The sequence below is a fragment of the Rhipicephalus sanguineus genome, chromosome 6 (assembly GCF_013339695.2).
Source record: "Rhipicephalus sanguineus isolate Rsan-2018 chromosome 6, BIME_Rsan_1.4, whole genome shotgun sequence".
Taxonomy (NCBI): Eukaryota; Metazoa; Arthropoda; class Arachnida; order Ixodida; family Ixodidae; genus Rhipicephalus; species Rhipicephalus sanguineus.
Window position 1 is genome coordinate 18,973,411 of NC_051181.1, and position 23,320 is coordinate 18,996,730.

Here is a 23,320-nt window from a genome sequence, read left to right on the forward strand (position 1 = left end):
ATGACAGGCTGCGTGAGCACGCAAATAACTTGCCAACTCGAGCCGTGGGACATTTGGCCTATGGAAGTGTGGGTGCGATCCCATATATTCGCAGTGTACTGCAATAGGAAGAAGCCAGGAACAAACAACACGTGAGATAATTGGAGCAGCGAAGATTGCAAGTCTGGGAGACACGTGCATTAGTACACCTTCAATTGACCTATCCAAAAAAAAAGTAGACTTTCTAAGCAAGGCCCTCAGGGTGACTCGACGATAGTGACATTCAGGAATGACCTCTTGATCTTGTAAAGAAGAAAAAATCCGGTATCGGTTGTTTGACTGCTTATCACACATACTTATTTGTGGTTTTACATGAAGTCTTCCTGTACAATGCGCCTGTGTGCGTTGCTTTCTGTTGTATATATATATCTACCACTGTAGAAAATAAAGCATATGTTGGAAGTCAGCGCTGTGTCCGCATCGTTTTTCGTCCCTGTTCTTTTGTGCGCTCCAAAAGTGAAGCATTACAGGTACAGTTGTGGGGACAATTGTCTAACATCAGCTGTGGTGGTGGTGCTTGCCTAACGTTAATTGGGGTTGCAGTGTTGGCTATCCTCTTTCATAACAATGTAATAAACATTACATATGTACTCATGTAGTCAGGCATTGCTCAATTTGGCAGGAATATGCCTGTGAATGCTGCTAATAATGTACTATCGCGCTCAGTATGAGCTACATCATGCGAGCGCGTGGCCGAGCTCTCTGCAAGGTTGTACGGTGGCGCCGGTAATGGCATATTTTCGAGTTATCGGGAGAGAGTTTGGCTGTTCCTGCGAGCGCGCATCGCCTGCACTTGCTTTCACCCTCGCCCTCGTTCTTGCCCTGCGGTGATATCAGCTTCGAAAATGATAACTTCGAGGGTGAAAGCAAGCAAGTGGGGGTGATGCGCGCTCGCACGAGCAGCTGAACTCTCTCCCGATAACTCGAAAATATGCCATTACCGGCGCCACCGTACAACCTTGCAGAGAGCTCGGCCACGCGCTCGCATGATGTAGGTCATACTGAGCGCGATAGTACACATCAGCATACCGTAGCGTGCACTTGTAGAAGAACTTGTTTTTGGGCGAGTTGGTGCTTTAGTTTGCTGAAACAGTTTGGCGCTCTTCTGTCTCTTTCCTCCGGCCCTTTTTCATGGTCCTAGCTTCGCACCACTTACGACATGTTCAGCAAAGCGTGCACTTGGTTTCGATAAAACTGACATCTGTGCTCCAATGTGAGTGCAGATGTTACGCCAGAGCATAAATTACCCTTTAGTTGCCAGTAAGCATGCAGTATGCACACAACTAGTTGAATTACACAAACATGTATATCCACTTCTCATAATGCTTAGCTTAATGCCAAAAAATGTGTCTTAGCCAGCTACTGGCTGATTACTTTGCATGAAATCAATTGTCACAATGCATGTGATCCACTGGAATTTTCGGTTACAGAGCTTTGCTGGTTACAGCATGAATATATGTGATTTTGGTGACTGATGTTTTAAGCTGTGAATACAGCACATTGGCAGACAGTGCACGCATGAATCTGTTGAGGTCCTTCTGTTCTGCCTGTTCATCCTTTATATCCTTGCATAAGTTGTGTACAAAGTTCAAGGTGATACAATTTTAGGTGCCAATGCATCTTGCTTGCATTGGCCTGCAGGAGTGCCACTTATGGCTGGGGGTTCAGCACGACTGCCAGCCCTGATTGGCCTGTCACGCGCTCTGGACCTTGTCCTGACTGGGCGACCGATCTCAGCAAAGGAAGCCCATGAGATTGGCATTGCAAACCGCATTGTGTCTTGTGGAACTGGTGAGTGCACATTGTGTTGCCCTTGGTGCTCTGCACCCATTGCTGTTGTGAAAATGGCACGCCTCTTTTAAGCTAATTTCTTGGAAAGTTAATTGAGGATAGAGAGAAGACTAGTAGTAGTGAAGACTAATTTAGGTACTGTAGGGTGCTTCATTGAAGAGGCTTCTTATTTCTTTGCTTTTGTGTCTAAAGAAGTTCGAGGGCTAGTTTCTTTTTGTTAATTGTAAAATGTCGTTAATAGTTAAGGGTAATGAACCGGTTTGACAGTTTGTTTCTGGCTGACTTTTCCTCACTTTTCTTTTTCCTGCCTGTGCAGCGTAAAACACAAATGTACACCATCACCTAGCAGTCATGGTAGTGCAGCCATTTATATCTCTCCTGATCTTTCTGATCGGACACGACATGATTTACACTTATCTGTAACCAATTGCAAGTCAGTTTGGATTGAAATAGCTAATTGCTCTCCTATGATCGCAGAGGTTTCATATTTGGCTGCATTTACCGATCTCTTTCATCTTCAGTTGTAGATTTTCTCTAATCTTGATCATATTTTACATACCATTTCAGCAGAGAACAAAACTCATTATAATGTGTGACACTAGCATTAACCTACTCAATGACACATCACCTATCGTTAATTACACCAGTATACTGCAAAGCTACGAATATGAATGCTTAATTGATGTTCCTACACGAGAAGTTGTTAATGGTGCCGGGACCAGAGCACTGCACGGGCCTTGATTCTCGGCTCGGGCTGGCCCGGGCCCGCCACTCGTTGAGGTTTGCCCCCCAAAACCCAGCCCGGTGCATCAAAGAGAGAACCGGGCCCCGCCCGAATCCGAGGAAATATTTCACCTACTCAGCCTGGCCCGGCTCAATCACAGATCGGGCCCGAAAGGGGCCCAATTCAATAATCTAGGTGGTGTTGCCCGAACATGAAGCCAACAGCAAGGCATTTTAAGTAGCGAATATCTATGTTTTGTTGGCACATGCTAAGCCAAGAAGTACGCTTTAATCTACGGTAATTCCTTGTACAAAAGGGCCTCACTATGGTAACAGTTGACCAGACATAGTGGGTACGATGAACAGTTACTGTACCTATTAAGGCGAAAGTCTCATCAAGTGAGAAAATTGACTGTCAGCGTCCCTCTTCGGCGGCATCAACACGAGTGATGCAAAAAAATCACCATCACGTCATGATGTCACAGATTACCAAAATTTGTGACGCCATCATGATGTCACATAACCTGACGTCAAATGATGACGTCATCACATGACATCGTTGCCTTGGACTGCCTCCGTGATTGGCCCATCAATCACGGAGGCAGTGCAAAACCAGGTGAGGTGTCGAAAGCTTGCAATGCCTCCAATCCTGGAGGCAGTGCGAACTAGAAAGATTTCGGGAGGAAGAACAGTAAATTGACTGAAGAAAAAGAAGATGGCCGTCGCCGCCTTCGAGTCATCTTAGGCAAATGCAAATAGCAAAATTTTGAGTGCGAAGCGAATTCGAATATTAAAATGTGAGTGCGAGTCGAATTGAATTTTTTTCGAATAGTTGTCGAATATTTTTTAATACATCGAAGTTAAATTACAGAAAAAAAGTTTCAGAGGATCCCTAAGCATATTCTTATGAGATAATAACATGAAAGCATTTCTTTTGGCTAGAATGAAGCAATGCAGAGGCCGAATGGAATTTACTTGCATGATTTGGTGCAACCAATGTGGTGTTGACAATACTGTACATGTGAAAGGAAAAGACTGTTTTCTCAACCTCTTCTCCTCCTTCAACTTTTGTGGAGGTCCAGCTGATGTGGCGGACAAGGGCGCGCTCCCTTCGAGTCCGAAGTTCCTAATCTGTCCCATAGACATCAATGTATAAGAACATCTGAAATTTCGGACGCTGAAGCTCTTTGGCGTCCAATTTCTCTGACCTTCTGCCCAAATTTCAGGTCCAAAACGGCATTAATTAAAGCCCCCACCTCTGCCGTGTCTATCATCTCGTACGTTCAAACCAGCACTTTCGTGAGTCAATCTGTTTGCGGCCATAGCAGAGTCCGAAAGGCATAGTGAAAATCTGAAGAGGCCACTGTCACGGTGCAGTGCAGTGATGTCTTTATGGATAAGCACTGGAAACGCACAGAGGAGTGGTGGCAGCAGGCGGCAGGTGCGCCCAACCCGTATGCATCTTCAGCTAACTGCTCATTATTGTGCATGTGGCAGTGGTATGTGTGCGTATAACCCGAACGTGCCGCGCTTTATACTTTATTTCTTTGTGTAGGTGTTGGGAGGTTGGCTCTTGCTAATAAACATGTTATTGAAGTACAGCCTAAAATGTTATAAATAAATCTAACAGCTCTCTTTTCAATTTTTTCCATTTCGCTGATATTTTTTCCAGTGTTAGAGTACCAAATTATGGATGCATAATCTAAAGTAGGTTGAACAATTGCCTTAAATGCAATAAGGCGAACGGCGGGAGTGGAGAGCTTGAGAGCTCGTCTAAGATAAAATAGTGTGTAATTGCACGAGCTTATTACAGTGTTAGTATGTCTCGTCCAGTTAAGGAGTACTGCCACGAATTTTATAAATTATCGGATTGTTGCTCTAAATAAAAATACTGGTGTCAATAAACCTAAAACGGGTATTGTGGTGCCTGGGAATGCATCATATATATTTTAATTCGTCATCAGCCTGTCTATGCCCACTGCAGGGCAAAGGTCTCTCCCATGTTCAGCCAATCAACCTGATCCTGTGCTTTCTGCTGCCACGTTATACCTACAAACTTCTTAATCTCATCTACCCACCTAATTTTCTGTCTCTCCCTCACGCGTTCGCCATCTCTTGGAATCCAGTCAGTTACCCTTAATAACCACTGGTTATCCTGCCGACGTGCTACGTGCCCGGCCCATATCCATTTATACTTCTTGATTTCAACTACAGTCGAGCCCGACTATATCGAACCCGTTTATATCAAATTATCCCGTATATCGAACAATTTCTAAACACGGTAAATTTACATTGAGAATATATAGCAAAAGTTACTGTTACATCGAACGAAAATAGCAACGACAACCGATATATCAAACTCCATGTGCCTCAAAAGTGCCCCAGCAAGTTGGCTTTCCCTCGCGGTGGCGGGGAAAACTGCCGGCGCCAGCCTAGAAAAGTGGTTTAGACCCGGTTGTGCACGGGCGAACACCCCCCTGCAAGAAATGATCCTGGCCCGTTCGCAGCGCTTACAGCCAATCAGAGGCCGTCGTGCTTTCTCCGAGGCGCGGATCTAGCGCGGAGGCGGTAGAAGTGAGCGCCATTTTTTCTTTCTTTATGCTTGTGTGCCTGCTGCTGCCTGTTTTCCTCGAGTCCTCATTCAGCGTGGTCCGTGCTGGTGGTGTTGCCTGTCGGTGCTCTGTGAACTTTATTGGCGCGCTGTCGTCATGGCTTGTGCAAAGAGGCAGAATTTGCCGTTCGCCGCGAAACTCGAAATCATAAATCGGGTCAAGCGCGGTGAAAAGAAGTCCGACGTCGCCGCCGCGCACGAAATTCCAAGGAGCACCTTGAGTTCCCGGGAGCTATCGACGGATCGACATTCGACGAGTTCATCAGTGCGGACGATGATGTCGCAATCATGGGTGAGCTACAAGATGAGTGCTACGTTGCAGACGTCGTGCCGACTACGAGCCAAAGCGACAGCAATAAGGAAATTGACGATGGTCCATTGCCTACATCCTCCGACGTGATTAGTGCACTTGCGTTAGTCCGGCGCTATTGCGTGAATGTGGAAGGCTGCTCCGACTCGTTGGACAACGTGGAGGCGTGCGTGCTGTCACAGGCAGCGAAGTCGTTGACACAGAAGAAAATCCAGTACTATTTTGTTCCAAAGTAGGGCACGCAAGTAAGCCACCATATTAATAAAGTACTTTTCTTATTGTTATGTGCCTTTGTGTCAAAATACTATAGCGGGCCTATATCGAATTATGCCATATATCGAACTAATAAACGTTTTTTGGCGAGTTCGATATACCCGGGTTCGACTGTATGATATCCTTAACCCTCGTTTGTTCCCTGACCCTTTCTGCTCTATTCCTGTCTCTTAAGGTTACACCTATTATTTTCCTTTCCATCGCTCGCTGCGTCGTCCTCAATTTAAGTTGAACCCTCTTTGTAAGTCTCCAGGTTTCTGCTCCGTAGGTAAGTACCGGTAAGATGCAGCTGTTATATACCTTCCTCTTGAGGGATAGTCGTAGATTACCATTCATGATTTGATAATGCTTGCCAAATGAGCCCCATCCCATCCTTATTCTTCTAGTTATTTCACTCTCATGGTTCGGCTCTGCGGTTACTACCTGTCCTAAGTAGACGTGCTCCTTTACAACTTCCATTGTCCCGCCACCTATCGCAAAGCGCTGTTCTCTGCCAAGATTGTTCCACATTACTTTAGTTTTATGCATATTAATTCAGACCTACTCTTCTACTTTCCGTATCCAGTTCAGTAATCATGAGCTGTAATTCGTCTCCCGCGTTACTCATCAATGCAATGTCATCAGCGAATCTCAGGTTACTGAGATACTCTCCATTAACTCTTATCCCTAATTCTTCCCAATCTATGGCCCTGAAAACCTCCTGTAAATACGCGGTGAATAGCATTGGAGAGATCGTGTCTCCCTGCCGTATGCCTTTCTTTATTGGGACTCTCTCGCCTTCTTTATGGAGGACTATAGTGGCTGTGGATCCGCTGTAGATTTCTTCCATTATGTTTATATAGGCTTCGTCGATGCCCTGATTCCACAGCGCCTGCATGACTGCTGATGTCTCCACCGAATCAAATGCCTTCTCGTAATTTATGAAGGCTATGTATAGGGGTTGGTTGTATTCCGCGCATTTCTCTATCACCTTATTGATAGTATGAATACAGTCTATTGTTGAGAAGCCTGTACGAAATCCTGCCTGGTCCTTTGGTTGATTGAACTCTAATGTCGTATTAATTCTGTTAGCAATTACTTTTGTAAATAGCTTGTAGACAACGGACGGTAAGCTGATCGGCCTGTAATTTTTCAGGTCCTTGACGTCCCCTTTCTTATGGATCAAGATGATGTTGGCATTCTTCCAAGATTCTGGTATCCTCCCCTTCGAGAGACACTTCGTATACAGGGTGGCCAGTTTTTCTAACATAATCTCTCCACCATCTTTCAACAGGTCTGATGTCACCTGATCCTCACCAGCGGCTTTGCCTCTTTGCATTCCCTTTAGGGCTTTCTTTACTTCTCCTGTCAATACTGGTGGGATGTCAGATTCCTCTGGGATATTACTGCTTCTTACGTTATCATCCTGACTGTCTTGGCTGCTGTACAGATTTCTGTAGCACTCTTTCGACTATTCTATCCATATTGGTTGCGACCTTGTCTTCCTTGTCCCTTAATGCATACATCTGATTTTTGCCTATGCACAGTTTTGTCTTCGTAGCTTTGAGGCTTCTTCCGTTCTTTAGAGCATGCTCAATTCTCTTCATATTATACTTTCTTATGTCAGCTACTTTACGCCTATTGATTAACTTTGAAAGCTCCGCCAGCTCTATTTTGTCTGTTGCATTTGAGGCTTTCATGGCTTGACGTTTCTTAATGAGGTTTTTCGTCTCTTGGGATAGCTTACCAGCGTCCTGTCTAACGACTGTACCCCCGACTTCCACTGCACACTCCTTAATCATACTAGTCAGATTGTCATTCATTGCATCAACACTAAGGTTGGTTTCCTCGGTTGAAACCTATTCTGTAGCGAAACTCTGAATTCCTGTACTTTCCCTCTCAGAGCTAGTTCATTAATCGGCTTCTTGCGTATCAGTTTCTGCCGTTCCTTCCTCAAGTCTAGTTGAATTCTAGATCTTACCATTCTATGGTCACTGCATCGGATCTTGATATATTTTAATTACCGCTACCTTAAAAAGACACTTTCGGTTTCGATATCGAGGGGGCGGCTTCTCAGTGACGTTTCATATCAGTATGACGTCATGGGGATACAGAAACTCATGACGTACTAGCGGCAAATCCGTCATCTGCTCGCGGTGCACATAAACAACGATGAGTGAACTGTCGTCCAATGAGCCTGACAGTGATTTCTGCGATTTAGGCTGCATGCAGGTCGCAGAACTTGCAAACTCGGGGGAACTGTCTTGACTCGTCGGGATAATGTCAGTGGAGTGACATACCCATAAGGCCAACGAGGACGTTTTTCCGCTTCCGGCGACGGTGGCGGTGCCTGGGAGCAGCGGTACTTGACTGGATTCCTGAAATCAGTTGGAGGCGAGCCAATCCGAAAGGAAAAAAATCCAATATGGCCGCGATTGTTTGCGGTCGCTTGCTCGCTCGTGGTGCCGCCGGTCCCGCAGCCGCGATGTCCGTTCGAGCGTTTACGCACTAATTGCTACTGCACTGTCTTCCGTCTTTATTGCCGATGTACGTATGTAATGTGTGCATTTGTTTTTCCGCTTCATTGTAGCTGCTGTGGTAGCATGACGAATGGTGGCAAGCGGCGCCGTCGCGGCTGCGCGGCTGCTTAGCAGCCGCTTTCGGTGCTCGCTCGAGAAGCAAAAAGTGCATATAACTTTCTTCACATGACATTTTATTGAAGTAAACTTCAATTGCTGCACGTTTAGGCAATGTTAGGGCTATAATATCAGTAATAACCACAAAAGAAAACGAAAAAGATTCGAAATAATGCTGTGGTAAAACCTGACTTGAGGAATGCGTACATCGAGCACGCGTACAATATAAATAGGATACAAAAATGCATAATACAATCACATAAGCAGGGTAAGCATATAAAGAAATGCTACATCAGCATAAATAAGTACACATACGAACTGTACAGATTACGTTTAACAGCATGAAGCGAAACATTTCCGCGCATTGAAATATATCATAACAAAACAAGTTGTTCGAATGGCTGGTTCATACTGTGCAAAAGATGATGATGCAACGCAAGCCAAAGAGAACAAGGGGTACAGGAAAAACACCTTTTCCTGTACTTCTTTTTTTTTGCCCTGCGTTGTGTCATTGCCTTTTGCACATACAGTTGATCCTGGATATATCAAACTCAGATATATCGAATTATTGGCTATATCGAACAGTTGAGACATCTCCTTGAATTTCCCATGCAAAAGTATAGGGCTGGTGCACAAGTATATCGAACTCCCGCACAGCGAAACATCCGATATATCGAACGCTGCGCCGCGCCAAACTCTAGGGAGTGCAAATGTTGGTCATTTTTGGCCGCATTCTGTCAAGTTCCAATCATTCTTCGCGCACAGGTGACTAAAAAGGTGGTGTCGTTGCATTACGTTGATCTGGTTGGTTGCGCAGCGCTTGCGAGTGCACTGGCTTGTTTGATGCGCGATCTGTAGGCTGTAACGCGCGTGCATAGTGTTTTTAAAGGGGCCAATTGCCGAAGGCACCAAAATGAGATGAATGCGGAGATACTCGGCAGCCTCGTCGCACTGTTCGCATTCCCTTTGCTGTTTGTTCGCGCACGATGGCATGCGGGCCCGAAAAGCATGGCCTTCGAGATCCGCAACGTCGCGACGTATTTTTGGCGTTTTCGGTTATGAAACACACATCTCGGAGGCTACGCTTTTCTTGCTTTTCGCACCAAAGCAGCGGCTGCTTGCTGCAGAGCTGCAAGTGCCATCGCCATCGCCAAGATGTAGACAGTGGGGACTTGTTCTTGTTCCTTCGTTTACAGTGTTCTAGAAGTTTGTAGTGCGCTCACTGAGCGGCGGAGCGTAACGCACTTCATATCGCCACCGACAGGCGGCGCGGCTCGCAGCATCACCTGAAACTTTCCGGCGGGTTGCAGGGCACGGCTAGCACGCGTTGCTGCTTTGCGCGCAAGCAAAGTCAAAGTTACGGTGCGCAACTCACGGAAATTCTTTTGATGCAAGTTTTCTATGTGTTGTGAAATAAGTTACTGTCGTTGTGACTGATTTACGGAGGGCGGGCAATGTTTTAAGCGGTTATTGCATAGATAAATGCTCCTCCACGCAGCCGCTGCAATAACAGGGTGTGTAGTTGGGGGCGTTAGTTTTCTTTTTTTTGTCCTGCTGATCGATACGATTTTCAATGCACTTTCGCCACTGTAGCGATCATAGCGACTTCACTCCCGCCTTTCGAACCCCACTATGCCGAATATAAACGCCTTATTCTTTTTTTTTTTTTTCATATATATGAGCTGGTCTGTGTAACTAACCCACTTAATGTTCTTTTTTTTTTCGCGAATCAATAATGGGCGGAATCACTCGGCTCCTTATAAATGTATCTGCACCGTACTCTTAAAACTTTTTTTATTTGCAGACGTAGATCGTACAAGGTTACCAAAAATGCAGTTGGGTTCGTATGCCCAATGAAAAAAAAAAAATTAAACATAGTTATTAAGGGTACATAACAAGTAACATGCATCACGTGTGTACACATATTTTTATTGCACCAGTTCTTCAGCAGTGCGGATAAAACAGGACACGAAGGAACGCTCGACAGCGTCACGCGCTGAAAAACTGATTTTATTTACACAAAACCCTGTCTATGTATGCGCAAATGTTTGCCATATCACAATATGGATTAACAATGTAGAAATTGTCACTCGTGGTCGAACAATAAACAGATGCAACAAACGTGTATGATCATCTGCTAATCGACAACGAAAATGAAAAATAAAGGACAGCAAGAAACGCCGGCGATGGTTGCAGTCGACAGCCGACGACAACGTCGATCTACCAGGCACTGGGGCATCCCAAAGAGAGCCCAATCCCTTTGGACCTCCATCGCTTCCTAATGAGAGCTACTTCAGCCCCCCTCTACATCTCCTTTTCCTGCACATCTCTATCCAGCCCGTTTCATCCGTCAGTATAGTTCTGTGCTTTGGACTTCGATAGCGAAACAAGCAGCGATGTACCAGCGTTCTTTATAATCTTTTAAAAGTACCCCTGACCCCTCCCCCACGTTTTACCAAAGCACGAGTATGGTTTTGTTGTCACCGCCCTCGCGCGTTTCCTTGCTTTTATTGTTGTCGCACTTGGCTCTGCGGTCCCTCCCAGCTTCGTTGGGTCCAGCTGTTTTTTGTTGTCAAACGCTGCCCCAGAAATTTCTCTGCACGTACGCTGCATGCTCTGTGCACGACTGCCTGAGGCTGTAAAAAAGCGCGTCCCTCCCGTCAAGATGCAGCAGCGGGCCGTCTTTGAGACAGTTGCGATTTGCGGATAGACACAGATGCCGATCCTTCATAAAAACAAGCATATATAAGTGCAGTAAAGCGGCACGCATGGTGCTGACAAAGGTCCTTCAAACGAATGAACGGCGTGAACATGCGCTGCAAGGCACACACAAATGGAAACAGTAGCTTCAACTACTTGGGTCAGTTAAAAAAAAAAAGAATAAAATGCTCGACCCCCTCCCCCCTCTTTTTTTTGTGATCTCTTCTTGTGTCATTGTGGTGGCCCTCTCCTCGCCACCAACCCCGCGTTTGTTGATACCCCCACAACTACAGCGTAACCAGCCCAACCAAGGGGACGGGCTTCACACCCTGCAAGAGTTTTCAGGAGAAACTGGCGGCAGCGCCCCTGGCAGGCGCTCAAGCTGTCGAAGCGGAGAGGGCCGCGGCGGCGCGGCGCAGGGATACGGCAGTGAGCCCACTGCCCCATTCTAGTACACTGTACTTCGTTGTTTGTGGGCTGCGTTGTCTCTTGCGGCTCGAAGACTCGTGTACTTTTCGCTTCATTCCTGACAAAACCTCATTCGGGAGTCGAACTAAACAGTGAGCGCCTCGTAGCGATAAAATGATGACTGGTGCATTGAACGACGTCAAGCAAAGCACCGTCATGAACTGTTTCCTTGCGGGCTTTGGTGCCAGGTGGTTGGGTGCGTCATGACCGCTGACAACGGCGTGCAGTGCCTTAGTGAATTTTGCGACTAAGCATATCCGGGCGCGCTCTTGGACGGGAGTGCAGCAAGCGACTTCATTGGTGCAGATGACGACATCGCTGTTTCTAACTGTGTCGATGCCGCGATCAAGGCTGACGTTGCCGGTGCCGCGTAAGTGGACCCGTGCGGTTATGAAGATGTCAACGCCGCCGCTAAGTCAACACTGCTGCTAAACAACCTCTTCGCTCCAGAGCTTGCATTGGCGTCCAGCGTCAGTCACCGCTGTTGTGGCGGAAGGTGCTGAATTTGCTTATTTGAAAAGCTTCAATGATATTTACGACGACTTGATGAACGGCGCGCAGGAAGCAAGACTAGTTTACGGACTATTTTCGTGCGAAATAAAGTGCGGTAACTTGCAAAAGAAGTTGCCAGCTTGTTATTTAGCATACTAGTTGTGAGCGAATCGTCATGTTAGTGCTTGTTACGAATTCCGGAAACTGTTTGGAGACCTGCAATGCATTAATATAAGCCTTAAATACGCATATTTTATATTTCGAATGATCGATATATCGAACTACTTCGCGATCCCTTTCGAGTTCGATATATCCGGGATCAACTGTATACACACACACATACTTTTGCATATATGTGCACTTAACAGTCATAGCCTTTGGCTCATGTAGACGAACCCACGGAACGTAAGTAGATCAATGTCATAATATGCTGCAGTGCTACAACATATTATTTTGTAAAAGCAGTGAGACAAATCTACCATTTGGCTTGGCTATCCCTGATCATGTTTCCCTCCAGGTAAATGTGTTGCAGGCAAGCACACGTGATGTGAACAGGACTCGCGATGCTTTAATTTTTAAGTAATAAAGGGAGAAAAATGCAACAAAGAGTGGTCAGTTTCAGAGGTGACCTTTGAAATTTGTGGAAACATTGTGGTTGTGACTGGTGCACAACAGGAATGATCACAGGTCATTAGTTAAATTCGAAGTTGTGCGAAATACTCAAGGTAACATGAAATATACACTAATATAAGCATCATGTCAAAGAAATAAGTAGAGTAAAGTGCAAAGTTGAACGCAGCTTCCCTATTATTTTTCTACCAAGTATCATGTTGGATCCATCACAATGCCAGAAGATTTTCTGAGCAGTACTTAAATTGCAGATGGGGAACGCTGCATAGTTTCATCATAATGTGTCACCAACTAGATCTGTATCCCTTGTCATTCGTTGGTTCAGGAAGTGGAATGTCACAGTTTGCAAAGTTTAGCTAAATAAGAAACACAGTTGCTCTACACAAACAGCACATTGTGAATAGTTTCAGTGAGTATGGATGCATGCTTCTATTTCAAACTAACATGCATGTCAGCCGAGTTGCAGCTTCTGAACACACCCCTCTGGAATCCTCACAGAGCTGAGCACTTCATCAATGTATCTTTTATGCCTGTGAATAGCTGACACCATCAGTTCTTTGCAGTGGCACAACAGTCATGACCAGAGGTTTGTAATTGAAAAGTGATAGAGCCCCTGGGTGCTGAAAATGTTTTGGACTTGGTGAGCACCTGAATTCATGCATGCTTCAAACTTCGTGGCCCGTCACAGTGGTCTAGTGGTTACGGTGCTCAACTGCTGGCCTGAACGTAGTGGGATTGAATCCCGGCTGCATATCAATAGATGCAATATGCTTGAGGCCTATCTGCTTAGATTTAGGTGCACGTAAAAAAAAACCCCAGGTGCTCAAAATATCTGAAGCGCTCCACTACTGCACGCTTCATATTTGTATCATGGTTTTTGGACATAAAACCCCTACATTTTTTATTAATCAACATATTTTTGCAACGTTCATTGTGAATTAATCACACTGTTACTGTTTATAAAGACTGCTTCAGTGTAAAACCAGTCAGCATTATATAAATTTTAGCATTTTTTGGGAGGCTGGATGTTTGATTGCCTTCCAAACCATGTCAAGCAAACAGAAAGAAAGCAGAACGAGCAGGGTTTTTCAGTGCCTTATGGGAAGTGTTGGCATTTCCCAATACTAAAGCAATCCAGAACCTCTGGTCATAATACTCATGCTAATAAGGGCACAGAAGGCTTCAAAAAAATACAAAGTTAGTCGGTTAAACTTGCATAATACAAAAGTAACGCAGCAGGAGCAAAAGTAGTCAATGCATTAGATACAACCATAGCAGAATTATAAATACACATATATAAATATACACATAAAAATGTACACATAAAATATACATATATTCATAAAAAATGTGTACATATATACATAAAAAAGAAATAGTGCAACACATCTAAAAAAATGGATAGGAAATGGGTGCAGAAGGCTGCACTAGAAATCCAATTTACATAATCATGTTCTAGAAAGGCACAGGATAAATTTAGCCTGCTACTTTACGTTTTTTCGTGGCATCAGCACTGTGCCTTGACTTTGTTTCTTGTGTGTTTCTGTTTACAAATGTAATGTGCCAATGTAGCCTTGTGCGGCAGAATATTTTAAGAAATTTCTCAGTGCAGCCAACTGAACAGAAAATAGCTTACCAGATTGGCATCCTTTCCACCAGATTTTTTCACACATTGGAAAAATGTGCACAATAGTTGATTTCATGTCTGAAGGCTAAATCCAATTCCTTTATGTAATTCAGACATGATTCAGAGGTTGCTGCAATGGAACCAAGGAGTTTCTGGGGTTCACCACTTTCCTTGAGTAGTGCAAAGAATTGGTGTCGTCCACGGAGAGAGCCACCATCCGCTTCAAGGACTGTTCTCTCGCATGTGCATTCACTAGTCCTCAGTTCAAGAAAGCTCTTCACAAGAGTACCAGCGACATGGTACACAACATTTTCATATACCATGTCAGTGGCATCTTGTGAAGATGCCTGCAGATCGGATGAATCAGAGGCCTGCTGCGTGCTGTGGCTTATGGTTGGTGTGCTGCTAGGTGACAACAATGTAGATGCACTCTCCAAGTTGGTGAGGAAAGCAATTGCTGTCACCTCACAGTTTCCTTGAGAAAGCTTGAAGAGCTTGCCAATCCAAATATGTTTTAGAGCCGCCATGAATTGGTACACATTTGGTGTCTCATTGCAGCCATGTTTTTGACGAATGATTCCAAAAAAGTTTTCTAGGGGATCTTGCTGCAATCGACGTGTGAAAAGATGAGTGAAATCAAAGTCCTCCTTTAAATCAGTCCACAGCAACAACAAGGCTTTGATTGTAATCTGCCAACCTTTAACAGTGTGCAGCTGCTTGTCTCGAGGACTACCAAAGTGCCATTGGGCAATCCAACTGATGCACGACTCAAGGGAAGCATGGTGTTCCAACCCATCAGTCATTGCATACCGCAACTTGTCGTCCTGATTTTTTAGGGTCGAACTGTTCAGGCTGTCAAAAAGCTTATCCATTCTTTCTGTGAACTGAGCTGTAAATTTAGCATCAACAGGAAGCTCTTGAATGGCAATGAGAGTGAGGAGTGCCACAGAGACAGATTCACTGAATACTTGTGTGGCATACTTCACTCTTATGTCAGCAAAGGGCGTCCTGCAGATATGTTGCTCTTTGAGCTTCTTTGCCAATCTTGTTTTTAGATGTTCAGTTGGTGTGTTAGAGGCGTGATCTACGTTGCGAGTATTTTTGTAAAAGGTTTCAATGTACGCCCAGTCAACAACCTCGGAGCCAATCGTGAGCTTGTGTTTTCTCAAATTATTCCGCGCACATTTTATCAGGTGTGGGATGTCAAACATGAAGTATAGTTTGCAGTTGTTGACAGTAAAACATGGTTCATGGAGAGAATGGATCAGCATTCTTGACAGGCTGACACTGTTTGAACCTTGATGACAGATGACCACTTTTACCAAAATACCTTTTTTTTTTTTTCAAGCTGCATAATTACATCTAATAGCAGCTTGTGCACTGCAAGAGCTGACGTTGCATTGCGGGACACTGCAAAGGCTACTGGCTGCATCCAACTTCTGGATATGCCAGACACAGCCATTAGAACGGCTGTATTTGCCACACGAGAAGTCCTTGTGTTTCTATCATATGTGTAGCCAATCACGATATCTTTTGATTGATTGTACACCAAATGTCTTTTCAAGACTATTTCATCGAATAAAAGACAGCATGCTTTGTCTTGTAGAGGCCAATCTTTAATGATTGATTCTATTGCATCCATGGCACCTGGAATGATACCAGGTGTCATTGGGATGTCTGCGAGCCAGCGCCTGAGCGTCCGCACATGTGACAGGTGAAGCATTTCTCTGAGGAAGCGGTGGGCCTTTGGAGAATTAAAGAACAAATTGAGTGAATTGTTTCATCCGTTTGGACCAATGTTTTTTTTTATTTTGGAAATGTACCAAGTCTGATTTGTGCTTTAAGCAGTTCAGAAAGGTCCTTTGGCAAATCCGGTTCAAGCTTGTGTAAAGCGTCCTGCTGCGTTACTCGCCTCGCCTCATGCCTTTTTTTCATCCGATCGAGTGCCTTGCGGTACCTTTCACTTCGTGAGTGAAGTGTTAGCAGCTTCTTTTTGGTGCGAGGGATGTGCACTGAGCTGCGTTTCCTTTGCCCACTTTTTGGCGTTTCTTGCGTCTGCTCCGTGCTGCTGCCCTCCTTGGAAAATTGGAGGCCGCTCGGACCAGGCTCAGCCGAAAAAAAAAAATAGACATGGGAGAATGCAAAGGTATAGGCTTTCATCACTCCTGTAGAGAAAGAAAAAAAATCACGAGTAAGCTATCAGGGCGCAATCACAGGGCTACTAATATACGGACAACTATGTGCTGCCATGTCATTTTTCATTGGAAGCGATGTGTATTCTGCGATTGAGACAGGAATCATAACTGATTTTTACATTCCAAGCATTTCATCTTCAAAGAATCATCCATGACCAAAGAAATATCACAGAAAGCATTGCAAAAATGAACATTTCATGAAATGCTGAACAGAGGCAATGACATTTACAAAGTGGAGGATTTTGAATTATTCATCTCATAAATAGCTATCCGGGCTACATAAGCCACATTTACATGAATGCACACCTTGTGCATCCTATTCCGCTGGCCTATCTCGCAGAGCTACACTCATCACAACAAACCGGACAGCACAATTTTCACTGTGGACCTTGTAGGTCCAACTGCACCCACCTTATATTTGAAATATAAATAATTGTGCGAACTAAATCACATGGTTGCAGGCCCTGAACTATATACATGGTTTTGTCAACAGTATAGGTTGTGACAATATTACGCAGGCTTAGGTGTCCATATCTAGCAGATGCATGCAGGATGTGTACTTTGCGATAATTCTTTCTCTCTCTTTTTGCACTTACCATCACTTGGTGTGAAACCTGTGACGGTGGTGTGGGCCTTCTTGTGGGTGTGCTTGGCGAAGCGGCTGTTGAAAAATAAATAAATATGCTATAAAAGGCTTGCAAGCACGTATTTTAATAACCTCACTTTGCATTGCACGTGTGAATACTGAGCAAAGACTTGTGGAGCAATTTTCACATGTGCCTGAGAAAAACTACTCAGTGTTTTTACAACTATGGAATGAGCTCAACAAAGAAAGCACTGAGTCTATGCAGTGATGTACAAAAAGAAAAGATATCTATACCACGCAACAAAGCTTTCTTGCAGGGAGGTTGGTTTGTTGGAACTCATAACGAGCTGCACAAACACTAGAGGAGTAAGGACGGAAACAGGACAGAGTACAGACTATTATTTTTTGCAAGCTATTCGTGCAGTATTACAGTGGCACCACCAACCAAATATTCTGTACGCTTTCATTCCAAGCAGAAAGGTGAAACAGATCCTTCTTCGGTGCACCTACCTTCCACACTAGGGGGGAAGTCTCAGCAGCAGGGACGGCAACTCGCTTGCAGTAAACTGGTTGTCTGCAAATAAAGTACTCGAACTAAGTCACCCTATGGTGAAAAAACAGCTAGTAGACGTAAATACACTTGCAAGCTTTTTAAAGGCATGTCACTGAGCATAATAAATGTGCTTGTTTTTAATATCCGCTAAATTATAACTACAGATAATTACGTATCCAGACAATATTCTCTGAGTTAGAACTTGATATATGAAACACAACTCGATCGAGTTCTTGTTTTTCCACTGCTTTTGCGAGTCGAAACGATATTGTAAGCTATAAGGAATTAAGGTGTGTAGACGCTAAGCGGAAGAAAAAATACAGAAAAGTGAAAGGGTGGCGTTGGGGATGGGTCCAGATTAGAGAGGGAAAAAAAAGTGGCCCCGCGCGATAAGCGCGGCCTGTTTCATGAACATCCAAAACCGAGCTTGGCCATGCCTTCGCCCGTTGGAAGCATCACGAGGGAGTAATGAAGAGAGAGGTGAAACTGTTTCCGGGAGCTTCCCGAGAGCGAGAAGGGGCAGGTGGGTATCACGTTTGGTTCAAGGTCCCCCGTCGAGCAGCGCGGCAAGGTGCGCCGAAGGGAAGGAATGAGGACAATTTGCGGTGACAAAACTCAGCCTTTTGCAGATTCTGAAAAATGACCTCGCGGACCCCCATTTGAAGACCACTGTTCTAAGAATGCACGGTCTGCATTATACACTTAATCTGCTAACGCTTGTATGCAGATCAATCTTTGGGCAGCTGGAATTCCTTTTGTCAACTATACCACTTCCTCGCTCAAACAGGAAAATTTCATGCTGAGCAAATTATTTCCCAACTGAAGCTGGAAAAATTTCCATCTGGAAATACAACTTCCCAGCTGAAACTGGAAACTTCATTCAATCTGGAAATGGCTTTCCAGTCGGGAATTATTTCCATATACATGCTGGAAATACGATTTCCAGCCTTGAATGGTTTTCATTACCAGCTGGAAATACAATTTCCAGCTGGGAATGGAAAATTTCCAGCCTGAAGAGCCATTTCCAGCTGAAAACCAGGCTGGAAACCCGATTTCCAGCTGGGAATTCATATGCCATTTTCATGTGGGAGCTGTCGTGCCAGCAAAGAAAAGGTCAATATTTTACAGAGAAAGCTGTTATGAGATCACAGCAAGGGCCGTTTTTGGCGCCGTAGTTGTCCGCCGCCGCCGGTGTCCGTAACCACTATCGCTAGAAATAAGAAAAAAAAACACGAAAAGATTTAAAAAAATTCCAGGATGGAGCGAGGTTCGAACCTGGGTCCTCTGCGTGGGAGCCCAATATTCTACCTCAGAGCCATGGCGGTGCTTGAAACTGGCTTTGCAAAAAGACCCTATACAGGCTTCATGTCGGGAAGGAACCACATTAACATATTTAATGTAGCGTGGTAGAAGATTAAAATAACAACCAAGCGTCACACAACGCGAATTCTGTAACCAGGCGTCACACAATGCGAATTGCGCAACGAGTGGGTTGTTGAATGCTTCCAACCCATTACAAAGGGCTCTGCAATAACTCTTCATCGTCATCAGCCACAGCATCAACAAAGTGCACACAATGCCTTACAGTTGTTTAGCAGGTACCACGGTTCTCCGCACACTGACGAAAAATTGCAGAGTGGCTGCTTCCCTGCTTCACAAAAATCACGATGATTTATAGCGCAGTGGGTTCCTCGCAAGTGCACTTCTATGGTTGCCAAAGGAAGCTCATATGGCTCCCATGATCCATTTCTTCAGGGTCTCAATAAAGGTACTTCTCTCTCTCTTTTTCTCACGTTAGCGTATGTTATAAAGCGTGGTGGGAGAGTGAAATGACGAGCGGGCGTCACACAATGCGAATTAAGTAACTAGTGGGTCCTTTAATTCTTCGAGCCCATTACAAAAGGCTCAGTCATAATTCTTCATCGTCATCAGCCGTCGCATCAAGAAACTGCACATAATGCCTTACAGATGGTACCTCGCTTCCCCGCATAATGACGAGTAATGTCGTGGTGGGTGCTTTCCAACTTCACCAAAATTATGATTTGTGGCGTAATAGGCACGTTGCTAGTGTACTCGTATTAGTAGCCACAAGAGAGTTTATAACGGGCTCTAGAAATGCCGCTCTTCGAGCTTTCGCTGTGACTGTGCTGCGCTTTCCGCGCAGGCCTGGCGTTTTTTTTGAGCTGCTGCGGGTCTCGTACCTATATGCACTACTTCGTAACCTTGTAAAGCCGGAAACGCCCCAAGATAAAACGCTCGGCGAGATACTGGCCGTACTTGGCAGGCACTACGCCCTCACCCCATCCGTCGTGGTGCAACGGTTTCGCTTCAATTCGAGAGGGCGTTCCGAAGGAGAAGCAGTCAGCGACTTTGTTGCGGCGCTCAAGTGTTTGTCTGAGCACTGCAATTATGGAACCGAACTCAACAACATGCTAAGAGACCGAATTGTATGTGGCATAAACAACGCAGCGGCTCAGACGCAGTTACTCGAGATTCCCAACCTCACATTCGACGACGCAGTGAAAACTGCCTTGGCGATGGAAGCCGCTAAAAATGATGCCGGTGAGCTGTGTCAGGCAACTGCAAGTAGTTTACCGGGTTTTCCAACTCACCGGATATCGTCCGCGGCCAAGAGCATGGCGTGTTACCGATGCGGCGACAGAGGTCATTTAGCATCACAATGCAGGCACAGCAAGTCGCAGTGTCACTACTGCAAGAAAGTGGGGCACTTGGCAGTCGTCTGCAACTTGCGGAAGGCCGAGGCATTCGCGAAGGGAAACGTGTCTGCTGCGAGAACTGTACCGCCATGATCAACACGTACCGCACAGGTAAACGCTATCGACGACGCTGACGTGCTTGATGTTCCTCGCAGTGCTGACGTTTTTGACATGTGACACCTGAGAGGTGAGCCGACTGTGCCGCCTTTCCTTGTCACCGTGGGAATGTTTGGGAAACCGTTTCCGATGGAGTTGGACACCGGGGCAAGCGTCTCCGTAATGCCGGTAAGTTTCAACGGGCCTTCCCAGAAATGAGTCTGGAACCTTCAAACGTATTTTTGCACGGGTTTAGTGGGTAGCTCGAGCAAGTCAAGGCCAAGGCAAACGTTCGCGTCGGGTACAAGGGGCACGAACGGGTCCTTCCGTTTTACCTCACGAGTGGCACTGCTCCAAAGTTGCTTGGGCGCAACTAGTTCCAAGCTTTGGGCATTGGCGTCGAAGGATTCAAACAAATTAACCTAGTGAGTGATGTCTGCGAGTTGATTGCTTGTTTTCCTGGGGTATTTGCAGAAGGCATTGGCACACGTTCAAGGGATTTTCTGCCAAAATTCTTGTCTCCCGATGCAGTGCCGAAATTCTGCAAACCAGGCCTCTGCCGTTTGCGTTGGTTGACTTCGTAACACGGGAGATCCTGAGGTTGCAGCATGAGAACATTCTCATTTCCGTGAAGACAGCCAAGTGGGCAGCGCCGATTGTGCCTGTTCAGAAAGAAAACGGCACAATAAGAATTTGCGGAGATTTCAAGCAAACAGTCAATGTTGTGTCGCTCATGGAAACTACCCAGTTCCGCGTGCTGAAGAGCTGTGGGCAGCCATGTCGGGAGATCAGAAGTTTACAAAATTTGACCTGCGAGACGCCTACCAGCAGATACCTCTGGATGGAGAAAGCCGTGAATACGTGACCATCAACACACACATGGGTCTCTTCCAGTATGCGCGCCAACCTTTTGGCGTTTCAGCCGCACCTGCTATTTTTCAGCGAGAGATGGAAACTCTGCTTCGTGGTGTGCCGAAAACAGCTGTGTACTTTGATGACATTGTTATTACAGGCATCAACGACAAAGACCACTTGGAAAATCTGACGATTGTCTTGCAGAAACTTCGGGAAGTGGGCCTTAGGTTAAAGCTAGAGAAGTGCGTTTTCTTCGTTCCCGAAGTGGAATACCTGGGCCACATTATATGCAAGCAAGGTCTAAAGCCCGACCCCAAGAAAGTAGAGGCCATCATCGATGCGCTCGAGCCCCAGAATGTGAAGGAGCTTCAAAGCTATCTTGGGCTGCTTAATTTCTACAGACGGTTTTTGCCAAAAATCTCACCAAGACTGTTCCTTGCATCAGCTGCTTTTTGATGGGGAAAGGTGGAGCTGGGGGAAAGAGCAACAGGAAGCATTCATCACAAGTAAAAGGCTCTTATCAAATGCACCTGTTTTGGCCTATAACTCTTCTGAGAAACCGCTTGTGCTCAGTTGCGACACATCATCGTATGGTGTGGGTGCAGTCTTGGCACAGACCAAAGCAGATGGAACCGAAAGACCTGTAGCTTTTGCTTCACGTACTATGCTTGCTGCTGAGCGGAACTACAGTCAGACTGACAAGGAAGGCCTTGCTTTGATTTTCGATGTGCGCAAATTTCATCAGTACCTGAGGGGACGGCCCTTCACTGCTGTAACAGACCACCAGCCATTGTTAGGACTTTTTGTTGAAGTCGAGGTGTGCCAAGCCAGGCATCACCGAGAGTCCTCAGGTGGGCACTCACTCTATCAAGCTATCAATTCAAGCTCGTCTACAAGCCAGGCAGTATGCTAGGCCATGGTGATGGACGCAGTCGGGTACCTCTTCCCGCAACTGAGCTTCAGGACTATACGCCTGCCAATGTCTTCATGATAGTACAAACATACCCGGATGTCCTGTCACCTGCAGTCATTAGACGTGCTACGGTAAGAGATCCCGTGCTGTCACAAGTGGCTGAGGCTGTCCTGACCGGGAGTCCTCTTCCGGAGGGTGGAGACTGGGGGCCTTATACTACAAGGACCAAGGAACTTAGTCTGCACGATGGATGCCTCGTGGGGAGCCCGTGTCATCGTTCCCCAAGTCCCTGCAATCTCAAGCCCTTAAGCTGTTGCACGCTGGCGACCCTGGAATTAGAAATCAAAGATTGCTAGGTCTGTGTGGTGGCCTGGAATCGATAATGACATGACAAATCAGGTGCGGAGCTGCCCTGTTTGCCAAGCGCACCAGAAGTCTGCCCGGAGGATATGAATTATGCCATGGCCATTTCCTGACAAGCCCTGGTCCAGGATCCATGTTGATTTTGGAGGTCAGTTCATGGGACACTACTTCCTCGTGATGGTGGATGCTTTTTCCAAATGGGTTGAAGTTCACCCTGTGCCATCACCATCTGCAGAGGCCAGAATCTCTGTAATCAGGACTGTCTTTTCTCAACATGGTCTGCCAGCCATCATTGTTTCAGACAATGGGCCAGCATTCACCAGCATCCAGTACGCTGACTTCCTGAACAGGAATGTCATCCATCGCATGCTGGTGCCTCCTTATCACGCTGCTTCCAGCGGGGCTGCAGAGCGGGTGGTGCAGACCATCAAAGATAAACTGAAGAAAAGCACACCAGGTGATTTCAGGACACAAGTGGCCAGGGTGCTCTTTCACTACCGTTCAACGCCTAACAGGCCGTGTGCCGTGTGAGTTGCTCCTGGGGAGACGAATCAAGACACCCTTGGATGTCATGCGCCCAGGTCTTCGATCGTCTGTTCAATTGAAGCAGATAAAGCAAAAACTGCATGTGGACAAGGATTGCCGCATTGCGCCAACAATGGAACCGGGTGCCCCAGTGTTCACCAGGAACTTCCGATCAGGCCCACCATGGGTACCTGCTTCTGTTAGTGGTCCTACGAACTGCGCCTAATCTGAGGTTGTA

The 23,320-nt window shown here is 45.7% G+C and overlaps 2 protein-coding genes across 2 annotated transcripts in view; both read left to right on the forward strand.

Moving 5' to 3' along the window:
- Window positions 1-1,901, forward strand: part of LOC125758929 (probable enoyl-CoA hydratase) — an 83,606-nt gene extending 81,705 nt beyond the window's left edge. The window contains exon 5 of the mRNA XM_049416715.1: window positions 1,681-1,901. Within this exon, the coding sequence (XP_049272672.1) occupies window positions 1,681-1,901 (221 nt within the window). The remainder of the gene's footprint in view (window positions 1-1,680) is intronic.
- A 20,749-nt stretch (window positions 1,902-22,650) lies between these two features.
- Window positions 22,651-23,088, forward strand: LOC125758820 (uncharacterized protein K02A2.6-like). Its single transcript, XM_049416458.1, has one exon. It carries the CDS (start codon window positions 22,651-22,653, stop codon window positions 23,086-23,088), a length of 438 nt encoding a protein of 145 aa, XP_049272415.1.
- The last annotated feature ends 232 nt before the right edge of the window (window positions 23,089-23,320 follow it).